The sequence below is a fragment of the Carcharodon carcharias genome, chromosome 1, assembly GCF_017639515.1.
Source record: "Carcharodon carcharias isolate sCarCar2 chromosome 1, sCarCar2.pri, whole genome shotgun sequence".
NCBI classification, from domain to species: domain Eukaryota; kingdom Metazoa; phylum Chordata; class Chondrichthyes; order Lamniformes; family Lamnidae; genus Carcharodon; species Carcharodon carcharias.
This window is the reverse complement of record NC_054467.1, coordinates 111,834,926-111,853,431: the sequence shown is the minus strand read 5'-3', so window position 1 is coordinate 111,853,431 and position 18,506 is coordinate 111,834,926. Positions and strand designations below refer to the sequence as shown.

The 18,506-nt window shown below is 38.9% G+C and overlaps 1 protein-coding gene across 5 annotated transcripts in view; it reads left to right on the top strand.

Annotated features, from left to right (window-relative positions):
• The window catches only part of rab28 (RAB28, member RAS oncogene family), a 175,321-nt gene that overhangs the window by 13,483 nt on the left and 143,332 nt on the right, over window positions 1–18,506 (top strand). For all 5 annotated transcript variants that reach the window (XR_005943610.1, XR_005943608.1, XM_041192369.1 and 2 more), the window contains exon 3: window positions 4,756–4,844. Coding sequence is in view for 3 of the 5 variants with exons in the window: in XM_041192369.1 (XP_041048303.1) it covers window positions 4,756–4,844 (89 nt within the window). In the remaining 2 variants the exon portion in view is untranslated. The remainder of the gene's footprint in view (window positions 1–4,755; window positions 4,845–18,506) is intronic.

The window sequence follows — 18,506 nt, the reverse complement described above, 5'->3', positions numbered from 1 at the left end:
CTCTATTGGTTTTCCCATCACTGACGTGACTGACCTGTAGTTACCAGGTTTATCCCTCTCCCCTTTTTGAATATTTACAATTCTCCAGTCCTCTGGCACCACTCCTATATCCAATGTGGATTGAAAGATTATAGTGAGAGCTTCTGTTATCTTCACCCTACAGTCACCTAGGATGCATCCCATATGGACTGTGACTTGTTAACTTATTAGTACTTTCTTTCCATCTATGTATCCTACCCAATATCTCTACACACACCTCTCCTCACTATGATATTAACTTGACCTTCAGTCATACTCTCTGCTCCCACAAGATTTCCTATTGTTTTTCTCCCTTTGACTGTCTTTTAACTTTGTATATGTTTATGAGAGATTTTTGGTTTCTTTTTTTATGTTAACCACAAATCTTTCTTGTGCTCTCACTCCATTCTTTTTAAATTTTCCCCTACTGTTTGTACACTACCCGTATTCTGTACTTGAGATTTGTCAAAACCCCATTTTTCTGTTTTATTTGAACCCCTGTTTCATTTGTCATCCAGGAAGCTCGCACTTTTGTTGCTCCATCTTTCCTCCTCATGGTAATATACTTGGTTTGTATCTGAACTATCTCTGCCTTGAAGGCTTGCTATTACTCATTTTAATGTCAGTACAATTATGCACAATAAGGTCATGCATGCTAAAGAAGCATGGCTTATTCCTTGTGATGAACAGACTGGCAGAGATGATCCACTTGCAGACTCCAAGATGGTGTTGAATGAGGTGAGTTGGCCAGGATGAAGGTTAATGTGATTAACCAGCTGGTATGTCAGTCAGGAAGATTGGTGTGAGAGAAGGTTGGGACAAGTGGGGTTTTAGCTCATGAGGCAGTGATGAGCGAATCGGAAGGTTGCTGTGAGAGGCATGAGGATAGATATATCCTGGTTATAAACGGATGGTAGAGTCCAAAGTTAAGTCCAAGGTCCTGTGATAAGATGAATTTGACCTGTGGACAGAAGGGAGTCTGCTAGGATGAATGAGAAATCAATGCCTAGATTCAAAGATGATTGTGGAATGACAGTGAGTCCAGGAGCTGTTTGATGGGTAGTGTTAGTGGGCATGACACTGGAGGTTTAGTGGAAAATGGACATTCAAAGAAGCATGAAGAGTCAACAGTGGTTCTGTGTAGGTTGATCAGAGGGTTCAGGTGAGTAGTGTCCTCGGTGCACAAAAGTAAATCCAATGTACCAGCGAAAGTGAGGATCTGTGCGAGTGAAAAGCAGTAAAGCCCAGGGGCCAGGGAATGCTGAAGGCTAAATCCACAGGATCTGTGCAGATGAAGAAATTTGTCCAAGGAACTCCTGTCGGGAGGCATGGACCACAGATGATCCAGAGAAGCAGTAGGAGCTGGCCTCATACAATCCAGTAAAGGGTGATGAGGGAGTTCAGAAGGATGAGTGGAGTCTGCAGCCTTAGGAAGTGAGTGGAAATTGGCAAAGCAAAGGTCATTTGCAGCAGCATCCAGAAGAGAATGAGCACTAGCAGCAGATCAAGTCTTGCTCGAGTGAGTGAAAGAGAGGGGCGAGGGGCCATGCAGGTTTTGCAAAATAAGGATGAGAAGGTGAAAGTTGATGCATTGCTGAACCAGGAACCAAAGAAGATCATCACAGGAATGATATGCTAACTAGGGAATTGGCAATTCTTTACTCCATAAGCTAGTTTTTCTTGAAGCCGGGGAAGAAAGGTTCTAGGTTATGCATCTGACACACCTGCTTCTTAATAATTTAGTGAGGACACACTTGATTATCATTGTTTGCCATTACTTCTTTTCTAGGAAAAAAATGGTTGATGGGAATTTTGAATTTAAATTTCAACTTTTGGAAAACATAAATACTTATCCCCTGAGATAGATGGTGGACACAAGGAATTTGTTAATTTTTGCTTGCTTAGGATGAGAGTGCATACCGAATGATTTCTGTGGAACGTATCAAATCCAGAATATAATTTTCTTCCTTTTCTTTCATTTTCAATTTCTGCCCCTTCTCTCCTTGATTTTTTTGCTGGGATTGTTTTCGTAGGCATTGATCAGCCTCTCTTTCCTCAGCTCTTGGCCATCTTAAATTGGAGAGTCTTGACAGTACATCTGGGATTTTCCGGCCTTGCTGTGCCAGGACTCGCCGTGGAGGATGCGGCGGGCCAGCCAAAAGTCCATTGACATTTGGCTGGATTAGAAGATCACGCTGGTGGTTAGGACCAGAAAATTCGACCATACATGTTGGCAGGTTGTTGAATCACAGGGCTTTATAGCTGAGCTTAATGCTGTCTTTGCCGCACCTACCCCACCAACCTCTAAAACTAGCCTTTAGTGTTTTTTTTTGTGTTCAAACTGGACAGATTGGGATCAAACTTGCACGTTTACTTTTGATTTGCTTATCTCAGTTACTCATTCCATAAAGTTGTTGAAACATAAGGAGAACCTAGAAGGTAATATCTTTGTTATCCCTTTACTCTAGTTGAGTCTCCCTGTATTGTAAACCATTCACAGGCAAGAGAAGCAGTTCACTCTTGCTCTTATTTCTTTAATGCACCTCTAATTGGCTGTTAGGAACTATATGAGTGTTTGGGTTTGTTCTTATGCATCTTTTAAAATCTTCCTCCTTATGGCCAATTGTCTTGTCTGTACTTGAAGAGAATGTAGAGGCTAGAGGCTGGGTACTCTGCAGTGAGAAGTTTACTTCCTGATTTCTAAAAGCCTTTCCACCAACATTCAAGCCAGCACAGTGGGATACTCGGCACTTGCCTGGGCAGGACTATGGGATACTTGAAAGTTTAATACTGCAGAGCAAAGCAGTCCACTATCCTATGTACTATCTACAGGATGTACTGCAGCAACTCACTAAATTTAATTTGACTGTGCTTCATAGTTCTGTGACATCTACCACCAGGACGGACGAGAGCAGTACCTTTGTGGAAAAATTAACATTTTCAAGTTTCTTTCTATGCCACAGTGTTTTAACTTGGATAGCTATCACCATTCCTTCATCACATGGTCAAAATTCTGCAAATCCTTGCCTAACACCAGTAAAAGGCTTGCAGCGGTTCAAAAAGGTCCACCACCACCACCACCTTAGGCAGCTAGGAATGGGCAATAAAAGTGATCTTGCCAAAATTGTGAATATTTTGGTGCAAACCCTTCTTGGTGCTGCTTCACACTTTATTGGTATGGTTCTAACTGTATTTATTTTAATAAAAATATTCAAATACAAACCTTTTGGAAAATTTAGGTTTTGGACAATTCATTTTCTCTTCAGCAGGTCAAATCAGCTCAGGGCAATGATTTATTTTCCAAAAAAATCGCGTTGAAATTTTCACTATGTTAGGAATTTGTTTGGCTCAAATTTTAGTTGTAAAAGAAGTGCCCTTTTTTCTCTTCAGTGATTGAGGAGTGGAAGGCCAAACCAACTTTGGTCCAAAATACTAAGATTAATAAATTTGGTTAGAAATATTAAGATTAATACTAACACTCAAAGTTGAGTGCGTACTTTTTCAATCCTGTGTAAAGTCCTTTAGCAATGAAGCGTTCAAAATTGAGGATATTAGATACTTTTAGCTTAGCATATTGGTGATTGACTTGCAGTTGTTTGTGGAAAATATCCATTAAACTGCTAAATATTTTGAAACCATCAAAACACCAAAACTGGTGGTTGAAGAGCACACACTGTAAGGGGTAAGCTTGAAAGAAATGTGTGATTGTCCCATCATTACATGTGCTCACAGAGTTTTGATTATTATAGAATAAACCCTTTCTTAAAGGATCTACTATAAAAAATGTTTTAATAGTCATTTGGGTGACATCCAGTAAATGGGTCTATCCCACTGAATGGATTATTTCAGCCTTGTTAATGAAAAATAGCCAAAGTAATGTTTTTAGTTCCTTCCTTGGCTTTTGACACTTAAAATAAGGTTAAGAGTTATGCCAAAAATATTTTACAAGGTTAATGCTAAATCCCAATGGTGGTTTTAAATTCAGCCCGGTATGAACTGGTCAGTGTGTTGGCCTAGTTTTTTTAAATGCAATGTGAAATTTGTTGATTTTTGTTTATTTCCTCCATTGCTACTATTTGTCACTTTCTTCCTGTAATGTATGGTGATGGAGAAGAGAGACAGTCCTTGAAACTGCCTCAAAAAGATCTCTAGTATTTATTAGATAAATGCTTGCTCTCTAATATGTTGACTGTAGCAGCCAAATGTAAACTGCTGAAAAATACATGGTACTAAACTTTAAATATTGATTTTGGTCAGCCTGTATTTCAGAAATTAAACTGATTACGAATATTATCACGCTCATGATATATTTAATTTTCTAATAGTTAATGTATGCTTCACGTCCAGGCTCTTTTGTAACTCCATAGTTGGATATTGTGTAAACTACATGCATGGTTTTAAGATGAAATTCTTCTAAGAGTTGAGGCAAAGTGAACATGCATCTTTCTTACATTTAGTATTTATGGTTTTTCAGATACATTTAATAATTAGACTTCATGTTATATGCGTAGATCTTGTATTGAATATAATATTGAATATACCAGTCAAGCATTAAGAAAGAAGCAGCTCTATCTACAATGTTGATGCCATTTTAACTTTCACTACTCCTCTAGCACTGTTGTACCATAGGAAAATTAACAGAAATCATTCACTTGTGTTTCTCATTTTTTGTGTGGAAAATTAATTCTACCAACTCATGTACAACATAGAAGTGTTGTCATCTCTTTCCTTGTGCAGGGAATTTAAATGTTACACTGCAAGTCTGGGATATTGGTGGGCAAACCATAGGAGGAAAGATGTTGGACAAATACATCTATGGAGCTCAGGTAAGAACTTAACGCTTTTTTAAATCTTCCTAAATACTAAAATAAGGTAATGATATCTAGATTGTAAAGCATTAAAATAATAGCATTTGATTTTTACTGTCTGGGATATGCACTATGACCTTGGTTGGATGAAATATTCTTGAAATGGTTCGAATTTGCTTATATATACAAGAACAAGGTTTGGCCAGAATATTGAACAAATAAAGCAAAAATATAGTAACAGCAAGATAGGTGAGTTTTGTGGAGGTGTTTTGAAATTAGTCAATTTTCATGGATATAGCCTGTAAAGAATGTTAGGTTGTAGATAAAGGTCCATGTATGATGCAGCTGCCTTCTATTTGTATTTAATACTGTTTGCAATGTTGCTGTAACTGATGATATGTATTTAAACAAATCCAGTTTGCTGTACAGAGTAATTGTTTGTGTTGTGCTTTTATACATCATTTAATCACATACCTGAAAATACTGTTGTATTCAGTGCAAAATCTAAAATTTAGAATGGTACATTTAAAATATAAAACTAAAAGTAAAATAAATGTTGTTTTAAGAGTCGAGTGTACTGAATTCAAATTTAACACCAGACTTTAACATTTAACTTTGTTGCGATTATTTCATCATAGAGCTGACCTTATCTTCCCCTTAGTTCGTTGAGTAATCTTCCAATGCTGAATTTCTTGTGCTTCTGTACAGTTATCTTTAGGATTCCCACAGGCTATGTTCATACATAAAACATTTTGGGAAATATAATTTTGACTTCATTACTTACAGCTTACAGTGATAGACTTGAAGTTCAGACAAAGTCACAATAAAAATGACACTGCTGATTTGCTCTGTCCATCAGAATGGTGCAAAATGAATAGGTGCATTTGACTGAACCCACCTCTCTCATTTAGAAGTTGTGAAGAAGAGTCATATTGGACTCGAAACAATCTGTTTCTCTCTCCACAGATGCTGCCAAATCTGCTGAGTTTTTCCAACGCTTTTGTTTTTATTCCTCTCATTTAGGAAATGGATTTGCATGTCTTATAGAGTAAACTTTAGAATGCAAAAGCTGTATGCACCATTTTTTGTTTGAAAACTTATCTGTTGCAATAAATAATTTTTAAGTGACCCCATATTTATGTTGGAAAGTATTGTTACATCATGTGAACCTCCTATATTGAGCAATAATAGCCCCTCGCTATAATGTGTCATTTTAAAATATCTCTACGAATTCAAGACCTGTGACATAATCTTCTCTCACTGCCAAAGAATTATTAGCTGGTCATTATGTGATACAGAATAAAGTTTGTTAATGACTTGGATGGAGTAACTGAAGAAATCACCACAGAAATTAAGCTAAACTGTGGTGAATACACTTCTGGTGTAAGCTCAGTTGTTTGAGAAAATGTCTTTGTACATTTGTGTTTTGTCATTACATCTGCCATATTTTGTAGTTAGTCTGTTCTGTGTTTTGATTTTCTGCCTGTTTTTTCTCTTATCTCTCTCGCTTTATCCCATTTTACCTTGCACATAGTATTAATTTTCACTACACAGGCCATCAGACAGTGGAATCATGCACACAGTTAATTGTACAATTTGTTGTTCAATTTTATATCTTTACCCATGTAGATTCTGTCTTCGTGCAACCTCCCAGAATATTCTTGCATTCTGGTGCCGTGATCAGATATTTTATTAATATTGCTACCTTGTTCCTCTTTTTTCCCCCCTTATCCTTCCATAGAATCATACAATAATACATCACTGAAGGTAATGCAGAATGTAGCCATTCAGCCCATCAAGCCTGTGCTAGTTAGTTTGGTAGAGCTATTAAACTAGTTCAATTCCTTGCTGTTTTCCCCACTTCCCTGTGATTTTTTTCCCCCCTTCAGTTATTGATCCGATTCCTTTTGAATGTTACTATTGAACCTATTTCCACTAAGCTTTTCAGGCAGTGTATTCCAGATCATAAGGACTCTGTGTTGTTTAAAAAAACCCTCATGTCCACTCTGGTTTTTTTTGTCAGCTTAAATTTGTGACTCCTGGTTAGACTCTTAACCGCTGGAAACAGCTTACCTTTACTTACTCTGTCAAAATCTTTTTATTTTGAACACCTCTATCAGACCTTCTCTACTTTTTTCTGCTCAAGGAGAACAAACCCAGCTTCTTCAGTCTCCATAATTGAAATCCCTCATCCTGGTAACTTTCTAGTAAATATCTTCTGCACCTTCTCTAAAGTCTTTACATCATGCTTAAAATTTGTTGCTCAGAGTTGAACATAAAACTCCAGCTGAGGCCTAACCGGTGTCTTTTAAAGGTTAGGCGCAATTTCCTTGCTTTAGTACTCTTCTGCTATTAGTAAAGCCAAGGATCCCATATTCATTAGCAGTCGTCTGGAGTTGCTCTGCCACCTTCAAAGATTTGTGTATGTGCACCCCAAGGGTGTTCATGCACCCCTTCTAAAATTATAAGTTAAAATTTATATTGTGTCTCCTCCATTCTTCCAAGCAAGATGTATAATTTCACACTTCTTTGCCTTAAATTTTCATCTGCCATGTGTCTGCCCATTCACCAGTCTGTGTGCATAATCCTGAAGCCTGTTATGAGCCTCCTCGTTTTTTCAAGTTTCTTGCCAGCTACATACTTTGAAATTATGCCTGTATGCCTTAGTTGAGGTCATTAATATATATCAAAAGAACTGGTACTAATCAACATTTCCTCTTAAGTTGTGTGGCCACCCAGCAACCAAAATTATGTGCACACCCTGTGCAGTGACAGTCTCTTCTAATTCCTGCGTGTGCATTACCGTGGGAAAATATTTAAAGGGATCACACACTTGAACAAATCACCCATGCAGTCCAAAGGAAAACCAGAGGGAATGTTGGTTCTAATACTGATTGATGAGAACACGATTGTATATTTCCCTCCAGCCTGAAAAACAACTGTTTGTCGCTCCTCACAGTTTCTTAATCAATTTCGTATCCACGCTGCCACTTTCCATTTAATTCTATGGGTTTCAATTTTGCTAACAAGTCTATTATGTGGTACTTTGTCAAACGGCCTTTGAATGTCCATATACAGAACATGCTCTCGTTAACTGTCTCCCTCCAGAAAATTAGCTATTGGGAACTAAAACCACGTTTCATTAATAGCTACAATATCTTACTGTTCCACTTTTACTAAAGCGTTTAAAGTTAGAATGAAATAATGCTTTGCACATTCATTTACATGCCATTTATTGCTGGCGCCAATTTTTTTGTAACATTGATTCTTGTGTTACTTTTCCTAGTTTCCTCATTTAACCTATTATCCTTGCCCCTAGTCCAACAGTGTTTTTTGTATTTCACTACCAAAAAATCTCCTGTTTCCTTTCTTCTCTGGTACCACTTTCTCACTTTTCAGCTTAGCCTTTGTTTCATGACTGTAGTTTTATTACTCCTTCCCTTGTCCCAAGCAAAACTTTCTGCACCCTACCCTATATTTGTTTAAATCTTCCCTGACTGATCTATTTTTATTTTTTGTAATTATGTTGTCATTTTGCTCCAGAGCTTGCTGTAAGTTCCTCAAGAATGTAAATCCGTCTATCCTGCATCAACATTGTAGCCCAAGTTAACCTGACTAATCTTCCTCTCCAATGCGAGGCTTGTGCTGTAAACCAGAGAGTACGAGCCTTGGGGTCTTGTTTTTGAGTTAAATGCACTAACTCCTTCAACTCTCTTGCTAAGATGTTCTTGCACCCTTGCAATAAAGATTTTGACCCTAGGACCAGGGAGGTAATGTCCCATTTGGGCTTCATGAATGCTAAAAAAGGTGTCTGTAGCCCTAACTGTGGAATTTCATTACTACCACAATATTTGTAGTTCACTTACTACTTATTTCCTTGGCCAATCCTGTGCCCCATAATATCACAATCTTACTCAGGACCACTCTTCTCTTGGTCACTGTGACTGTTTTCCTCTGTTGTCCAGCACCGTATACATATACAGTAGTTCCAGTACCTGTATCTGTGACTCCTGTCTTTCACCTTTCTCCTGACAGTTTCCCTCTGTCTTGAATGAACACATTCCTGAGTTTGGATATCCTTCGCCTGATGTTGCAACATGTGAAATTGCATCCCAACCATCAAGATCCTCTAGTCCAGAGCCTCTTTTCCAACACCTGGTGTAAATGTGCTGCCCCATAGATTGCTTTCTGCAGTCTCTTGCACGCTGAAGTTAACTTGATGGTTAACTTAACTCTTTCTCTCTCCACAGATGCAGCTTGGCCTGCTGAACTTTCTAGCATTTTCTGTTTATATTTCACATTTTTTGATCAGCCCGCAAGATGATGGGTTACTTATGTCCTCATCCTAGTTCAACTGAATTACATACACGTATAGACCTTGGCTCTTGAAGCACATCTTCAGCGTTTCATTTGTGTGTTCTGAAATGGTTCTGGTGGAAAAATAGACAGTTGATCAGCTGGTGCCTTGGGAATACACACGCGGTCATCCACAATGTCTTGATTTCTCAGGAGCCACCTGGAGACATGCTTTTCTGAGCCAAAATTGGTGATATGATGGATTGCATTAAAATGAAGGGATTGTAATTCACCCATGAAAGCAAGCATTCACTTGCATGATAACATGCTTCTTGTCATAAATGAGATTGTGGAATTCTTTCTTGATTATGTGTGCTGACTTCCTAATGTTAGTGATGTCCTTGGTAGCATTGAAGACCAGAGCAGCTGTGAACCTTCTACAGTCACTAGCAGTGTGGTACCTATGATGGAGGAGGGCAGTGGGTTACTTTGAAGCATGTGATAGCGCTTCCTTTTGTGAAGGGCATGCTCCTCAAGCATTGTTCTTGGCTCACATTTAGGATTGATTTGGCACTGCCTCTTTAAAACTCATCATGTATAGTGAGTTAAATAGCTACCTAAATTAAAGTAGTTTTGCATCAAAGCTGTACTGAAACACTTGAAAAGTTTGTTGTTGTGGTCTCCTTGGCAACAGGCTTTGAAGGGACTCGAAAGGGATTTTCAAATATATACAAATTTTGTGATTTTGAATTTGTTTGACATTCCCTTTCTGAATTTAAGAGAATAGAGTTCAAAATACACAGTTGTGGTGACTCTTCTGGAATGTAATTTTTTTCAGAAAGAAACAATTTTGACCAACAAAGGCAGTTCAAAATTTTGGATCAGTTAATATTCCTGAAGAGCAAAGAAAAATACAACTTCTGTGTTTTTAAAGGCTCTATTCAAAATTTATGTCATCCATTTTATTTTATCTAGTTGAGCCAAAGACTTCTTATTGTAAATTTGTAACTATTGTAACAGATTATTTGCTGGTTAACTGTTTGCTTAAGTTAACTTCACATTTTAATCTTTTGAACAAGGCCTGATGTTTGTAGAGTGGCAGGTGAGATCTTCTGGAGGATTAAGATAGTCCAGTACTTGAAATGATCAAGCTGGGCTTTCTGTTCATTTACCCAGGATTGTTACTCAAAGCTTGCCTCAATCCAAAGTTTGTCAAGTAACGACACACTTAAAGGTTTGGGGAATTGTGATTCACCTGTAAAAATGATCTAAGATATATGAGCTAAAATAATGTCGCATAAGGAGGTGCACAAAAACTGTGTTTTGTTTTTTTTAATGTCAGCAGTGTAAATACAAAATACCAAATCCTCTGGGGAAAATAAACTTCCCTTGTTAAGATTCTGCTGGCGCTTCTAAATCCACTTCCACCCTTTATGTCATGCCTAGCATTGCTAGATGTCTGTTTTATAAGGGTGTGAATGCTGCTAAGCATAAATTGAGCTTTAATGATGGAAAATGGGACATATGATATTACCATGCCATCACCACATTTAAATATGCATGTCTATTTTCAGGCTGGCGTTTCCTCTGTTTACCAAGAGCGAAGAATATTGAGTGGTAATAAAATATATTGGATTCTGGCATAATGGGAGAAAATGAAGAGGAACTCTAGTGGAAATCAATTGTTTGACCAATAGTTCATATTAACCTTTGTCCTCCATTAACAACAGTCCTAATCACTTTACTTCAATCACCATCTCTGGCAGCCCATTCTACAGCTTCAAAACCCTCTTTGTTTTTTTTAAATAAATGTTTCTGATGCTTTCTCTCCTAAATCTCTTGTATTTAATTTTATAGATATAATCCTTTGTTCTTGACAATCAATGGAAACAGTCTGTTTCTGTCAACTCTGTCCCAATCCTTCTTGACTTTAAATGCCTTTATCAAATCACCTCGATCTTTGATGTAACAAAATAGTCCCCATTTTGCATGTCATTTTTGGTATTTGTGTTTCCTAATATTTAGCAAAGTCTTAGTGAATCTGTGTTGTACTGTCTGTGGTTTAAGCATTCTTCCTACAATGTGGAACCCAAAACTGCATGCAGTGCCCCACCATTAAAAGCAGTTTAGAGAAAGTTCACTTAACTGACTCCTGGGATGAAGGAGTTATCTTATGAGGAAAGGTTGGACAGGTTGGGCCTGTATCCATTAGCGTTTTGAAGAATGGGAGGTGATCTTATTGAAACCTATAAGACCCTGGGGGGACTTGACAGGGTAGATGCTGTGAGGAAGTTTTCCCTTATGAGAGAGACTAGAACTAGGGGATATAATTTAAAAATAAGGGGTCTCTCATTTAGGATGGAGGTGAGGATAAATTTCTTCTCTCAGAATGGAAGCAGTGTCATTGAATATTTTTAAGGCTGAGTTAGATAGATTCTCGATTGACAAGGGAGTCAAAGGGTATGGGGGGATAGACAGGACAGTAGAGTTAAGACCAGAGTCGGATCAGCTATGATCTTAAATGGTGGAGCAAACTTGAGGGGCTGAATGACCTTCTGCTCCTAATTCATATATTCATATGTATGTATTTTACTAGGTTTTACATAGATTCATTGTTACATTTTAAATTTTATTTTCTGTGGCTCTTGCCATAAATCCTGGTATTCCATTAGTTATTTTTATGGCCTTAACCACTTGAGTTGCTGCTTTTAGTGTATTGAGAACCCGAATCCTTAATTTCCTTCTGCTCTTCTCCATCTCCCAGCTTTAATTAAAAATATATTAAGTCACATTTACTGACATTGAATTCCTTCTGCCACATGTTTTGCCAATATCCCCATACAACTTCCTTTTGTTTTCGAAGTGATTTACTGTGCCTCCTATTTTAGTATTTGAAAACTACGCTCCCAAGGTCTATATGCAAATTATTGCACTTAGTAAACAGAAATGGAACTCTATGGAACTTGGATAACCACTACTGACTACTCCAGGAAACTGCTCTTAACTTCTCTTTGTTTCCTCATTTCTAAATTGTTTTAATCAAATTCCATGTTCCTTAATCTTCTCCAATATTTTCCTATTGGGTATTTCTTCAATGGCTGTCCGAAAGTCTGTGTTCAATACATGTGCTGCATTTTCCCCATCCAGTATATATGTCATCATTTCCATGAAGCTTATCAGGTTTGCCAACCATGATCTTGCTTTTTGAAATCCATAATGATTGCTTCAAAATATTTTCTCCTTTTCTAGATCTTTAGAAATTTCAACTTATAATGAACTTTTCATTAAGCATCAAGGTTAAACTAACTTAACTATGCCTATAGGCATATAAGTAGTATAAGATGGTGAAAGGAGGAGTGGGCCCAATCCGGGACCAAACAAGTGATTTATGCATGGATGCAGGAGGCACGGCTAAATTGCTAACTGAGTACTTTGCATCTGTCTTTGCCAAGGAAGAAGATGCTGTCCAAGTGTTAGTGAAAGAGGAGGTAGTTGAGAAGATGATTGGCTAAAAATTGATGAAGCGGAGGTATTGGATAGGTGATAATTCACCAAGGCTGGATGAGATCCATCCAAGGATACTGAGAGAAGTAATGATGGAAATTTCAGAGTCACAGGCCATAACCTTCTAATCCTCCATTGATATAGGGGTGCTGCAGAGGACTGGAAAAAAGCAAATAGGAACATGTAACATAGAAAGAGGGGTAGGCCCTTTGAGTCTGCTCCACCATTCAATAAGCTTATAACTGATCTGGTTGTGGTCTCAATTCCACTTCCCTGTCTAGCCCCCATAACCATTGACTCCCTTATCTTTCAAAAATTTGTCTAACTCTGCCTTTAATAAATTCAATGACCTAGCCTCATTGCTGTCTAGGGCAGAGAATTTCACATACTAACAACTTTCTGCGAAAAGTGCTCAAGTTCACATTCTCCCACATTATACCCCATTTGCCAAATTATTGCACACTCATTTAACCTGTCTATATCCTTTTGCAGATGCTCTGCTTCCTCTTGACAACTTACTTTCCTACCTATCCTGGTGTCATCACCAAATTTTGCTACCATACGTTTGGTCCCTTCATCCAAATCATTGATGTATATTGTAAATAGTTAACGCCCCAGCACTGATCCCTGTGGCACCCCACAAGTTACAGCTTGCCAACACAAAAAATACCCAATTTATTCCCACTCTCCGCCTCCTGTTAGCTAACCAATCCTTTATCTGTGCTAATATGTTACCTCTACACCATGTTCTCTTATCTTGTATAGTAACCTTTGACATGGCATCCAATCAAATAAATGCCTTTTGGAAATTCAAGTACACCACATCTGCAGGTTCCCATAACAAATTAGTTGAACACTATTTCCCTTTCACAAAGCCATGTTGAATCTGCCTGACCACACAATGATTTCCTTAGTATCCTGCTATAACCTCCTTAATAATGGATTTTAGCAACTTCCCTTTGGCAGATGTTAGGCTACACCTGGCCTGTAATTTCCTGTTTTCTGTCTTCCTCCTTTCTTGAATAAAAGTGTTATGTTAGCTACTTTCCAATACACCAGGACCCTTCCAGAATCTAAGGAATTTTTGGAAGATTATAACCAATGCATCTACCATTTCTGCAGCCACTTCTTTTAAGACCCTAAGATGCAGGACATGGTCCTGGGGACGTGTCAGTCTTAAGGTCTAAATAGTTTTACCAGCAGCTTTCCCTAATGATGGTGATTGTTTTAAGTTCCACCCTCCCATTCACCTTTTGGTTTTCAAGTAGCTTTGGGAAATTTTCTAAGTGAAGTCTGACACAATATACCTGTTTCACACCTCCTCCGTTTCCTTGTTTTCCATTATCAATTCCCCAGGCTTTCTCTAGAGGACCAACACTGGCTTTAGTTACTCTTTATTCCTATTTAAATACTTGTAGAAACTATTACTATCTGTTTTTATATTACTAGCTAGCTTTCTCTCATACCAACTTTCTCCCTGTTTTTTTTAGTTATTTGCTAGTGCTTAAATTCTGACCAATCTTCTGACCTACCACTAATATTTGCAGATTTGTACAGTGTATCTTTCAATTTTAATAATTCATTATTCAGCCATGAATGATGCACCCCCTCTGAGTTTTTCCTTCTTGCTGGAATAATTTTTTGCTGAAAGTTATTAAATATCCCCTTAAAAGTTTGCTGCTTGATCTCCACAGTCCTACCTTCTAAGTTTCCTAAGCTCACTTTAGCTAGTTCTGCTTTCATACCATGATAACTCCTTTCTTCAGGTTTAAAACGCTAGTCTTAAACCCTAGCTTCACCTATTCAAACTGAACTTGACAGCAATCATAACATGATTGAATTTCACCTAAAGGCAACTTTACCATGAGGTTATTGATTCATTGTTCAATACCAGGTCTAAAATAGTCTGCTTCCTGGTTGGTTCTGTCCTGCATACAGTTTATGAACTCATTTTTCAAGCTACCTTTGCCAAGCTGATTTGTCCAACCTGCATGCAGTTTAAAGTCACCCATGATTATTGGGGTACCTTTCTTACACGCCCCATTTATTTATTCCTGAAAACTCTGTCCTACAGTGTAACTACAGTTGGGGGACCTATAAGCTACTTCCACAAATTACTACTTACCTTTCCTATTTCTCAACTCTACTCAAATTGATTCTACATCTAGCTGTTTTGTGCTCAAGTCATCCTTTACTACTGTACTAATGACATCCTTAATTAACAGACCTACCCCTCCATCTTTTCCTAGCTTCCCGTCTTTTGGAAATGTCAAATACCGTTCAATATTCAGGTCCCAGCTTTGGTCACCCTATAACCATGTCTCTGTGATAGCTATCAGGTCATATGTATTTATTTCTATCTGTGCTGACAATTCATCCATTTTGTTATGAATGCTGCATGCATTCAGATCCAGAGCCTTTAGCTCGTTTTTTTACTATTTTTGCAATTTCCGGCCTTATCTGCTGGTGCACTCTTAAGTTTGTGCTCTCTGTCCCTTCCTGCCACATTGTGATTATCATTACCCAGATCGCCACCCGGCTCTTGTGCATTGTCATTATCCTTTGATTTACTACACCCCCCTCACACATAATCCTGTCTCCCGCTATTTAGTTTAAAGATGTCTCTATCACCCTAGTTATATGACTTGCCAGAACATTGGTCCCAGTATGGTTTAAGTGAAGCCTATCCTAACAGTACAGCTCTCACTTTCCCAGTATTGGTATCGGTGCCCCATGAATTGAAACCATTTCTCCTGCTCTAATCTTTGAACCATGTATTCATCTCTGTAATCTTATTTACCCTATGCCAATTTGCTTGTGGCTCAGGTAATTTTTTTTAAGGTTATGCTTTTTTCATTTAGTCCATAGCTGCTCATAATCCCTAAGGAGGACTTCTTTCCTAGTTCCTAACTATGTCAGTATCAACGTTGACTGCAATAACTGGATCCTCCCCCTCCCACTGCAAGTTCCTCTACAGCCCTGAGAAGATGACCTGAACCCTGGCACCAGGCAGGCAACATAGCCACCTGGACTCCTGCTCTTGGTTGCAGAGAACTGTGTCAATCCCCCGACTATAATGTCCCTTATTACCACTACATTCCTATTAACCTCCCACACTTGAATGGCTTCCTGTATCCTGGTTCCATGGTCAGTTTACTCATCCATCCTGCAGCCCCTGCTTTCGCCTTCATAATCTGCAAGAACCTCAAACCTACTGGACAATTGCAAGGGCTGAGGCTCTCCCACTTCTACTTTCTTAATCCTCTTACCTGCCTCACTTATAGTCACACCCTCCTGTTCCTGACCACCGACTATATCAAAAGACCCTAACCTAAGAGATGTGATCGTCTCCTGGAATAGTGTCCAAGTAACTTACCCCTTCCTGATGCATCTCCATGTCTGTAGCTTAGCTTCCAGCTCATTGACTCTGAGCCAAAGCTCCTCAAGCTGCTGATACTGACTACAGACATGTTTTCCCTGAATCTCACAGGTATCCCGGAACATCCCACATTCTGCAGTCACAACACACCACCTGTCCTGCCATCTTTGTGTTAATTAATTATTATTTGCTTAATTAATTAGAATAAGCCTCTGATAGTAAACCTTACAATTACTAATAAATTAAGAGTTTTGAAAGATAAACGAGCAAAATTCTCACCAACCAGTCACTTGCCTGTTCCTTTCCTCTCTCACTGCACTAAATTCTCTCACTCACCAAATTACCAAGTTCATGCTTTGACTAACTGCAGTCATTGATGAGCTACTGTCTTAGTGCATGTTTACTTTGTTACCTTTGTTCAGAAAAAGATGTAAGAAACACCCAGCAATTACAGGCCAGTCAATTTAACCTTGGTGGCGGGAAAACTTTTAGAAACGATAATTCAGGACAAAATTAGCAGTCACTTTAGCAAATATGGGTTAATTAAGCAAAGCCTGCACGGATATGATAAGGGCAAATTGTGTTTGCCTAACTTGCATGAGGTTTTTCATGAGGTAACAGAGAGCATTGATGAGGGTAATGCAGTTGATATGATGTACACGGACTTCCAAAAGGTTTTTGATAAACGTTTTTTCAGTAAAGTTGAAAAATGAAATAAAAGGTACAGTGGCTGCATGATACAAAGTTAACTAGGCGACAGGAAACGGAATAGTGAATGGGCTATTTTTTGAACTGGAGGACGTTATATAGTGTGGTTTCCCAGAAGCCGCTGTTAGGACCACTGCTTTTCTTGAATGATATTAAAGGTCTAAACATTGGTGTACAGGGAACAATTTCAAAATTTGTGGATAGCACAAAACTTTGAATTAATATGAACTGTGAGGTGGATGGTAATGAACTTCGCATCGCTTCCCTCAACCCTTTTTGTGGTATGCTGAAGACTGTATCTGTGCCATATCCTGCTCTCGCCCTGAATTGGAAAATTTCATCAACTATGCTTCCAATTTCCACTCTTCTTTCAGTTTCACCTGGTCCATCTCCAACTCTTCCCTTCCCTTCCTTGACCTCAGCCCACCGCCAGAAATGGAGGCAATCAACTAATACTTATTATAAACCCACTAACTCCAACAGCTAACTTGACTACATTTCTTCACACCCTACATCCTGGTAAAGAGTCCATTCCATTCCCCCAGTTCCTCTGTCTGTCACATCTGTTCTGATGATGCTATCTTTCACAACAGCACTTCTGAGATATTGTCTTTTTCTCCTCGACCATACCTCCCCCCACCCCCAGCCATGGTTGTCAGGACCCTTGGTCATGTCTGCCACATTTCCTGCATTTCTGCTTTCACATCGTGCCCTTCCTTCCAGAACCACAATAGGGTTCGCTTTGTCCTCACCTTCAACCTCCACCAGCCTCCTTATTTAACAGATAATTTTTTGCCATCTCTGCCATCTTTAGCGTGATGCCACCACCAAAAGCATCTTCCCCTCTCCCCTTTCTGAAGGGATCGTTCCCCTTGTGATACTTGGTCCACTTCTTAGTCACCCCGAACATCCCCATCCCCTTCCTATGGCACCTTTTCATGCTAATGCAGAAGATGTAACACTTGTCCTTTTACCTTCCCTCCCCTCGCCATTCAAGGCCCCAAACAGGTTCCAGGTGGAGCAGCAAATTATGTGCGCTGCTTTTAATCTCGTCTACTGAGTTCGCTGCTTACAATGTACATTGGGGAGACCAAGTGCAGATTGGGTGATCGCATTGCAGAACACCTCTGTTCTGTCCACAAGCATGACCCAAGCTTCTGGTGGCACCTGTCATTTTAATTTTCTACCTTGCTTTCATGCTGGCATTTCTGCCTTCTGCTGCCAATGTAAGCTTCAGGAACAGCACCTCATCTTTTAACAAGGCATTCTACAACCTTCTGTACACAACGCTGAGTTCCATAATTTCAGACCGTAAACTGTGTCCCACATTTTGTTTCCTTCACTCTGCTCGTTTTAGTTCTCTTTCAGTTAGCAGCGCACCTGCTGTAGGCACACCTTTCGTTTCTTTCCTTGCCCTAACTCCATTCCCTTTGGTCCTGGAGGACTAACCTCATTCCATCTCTCCTGTCTATCACAGACCTTCCTTTTGTCCTTGAGCCTGTTGCTCAAAATCTATTACGTCTCTACCTTTCCCAGTTCAGCTGAAGGGACACTCTCTGCAATATTAGATTTGTTTCTCTCTCCACACAGCTGCTGCCTAACCTGCTGAGTTTTTTTTCCAACATTTTCTGTTTTTAAGATTCAGTGGCGATTTGATAGTGATTTTCAAAATCATGAGGAATCTAGAATAGTAGGGAGAAACTGTTCCCATTGGCAGAAGGGTCATACCTGAGGACACCTATTTAAGGTGATTGGCAAAAGAAGCAACGTGACAGGGAAAAACGGTTTTATGT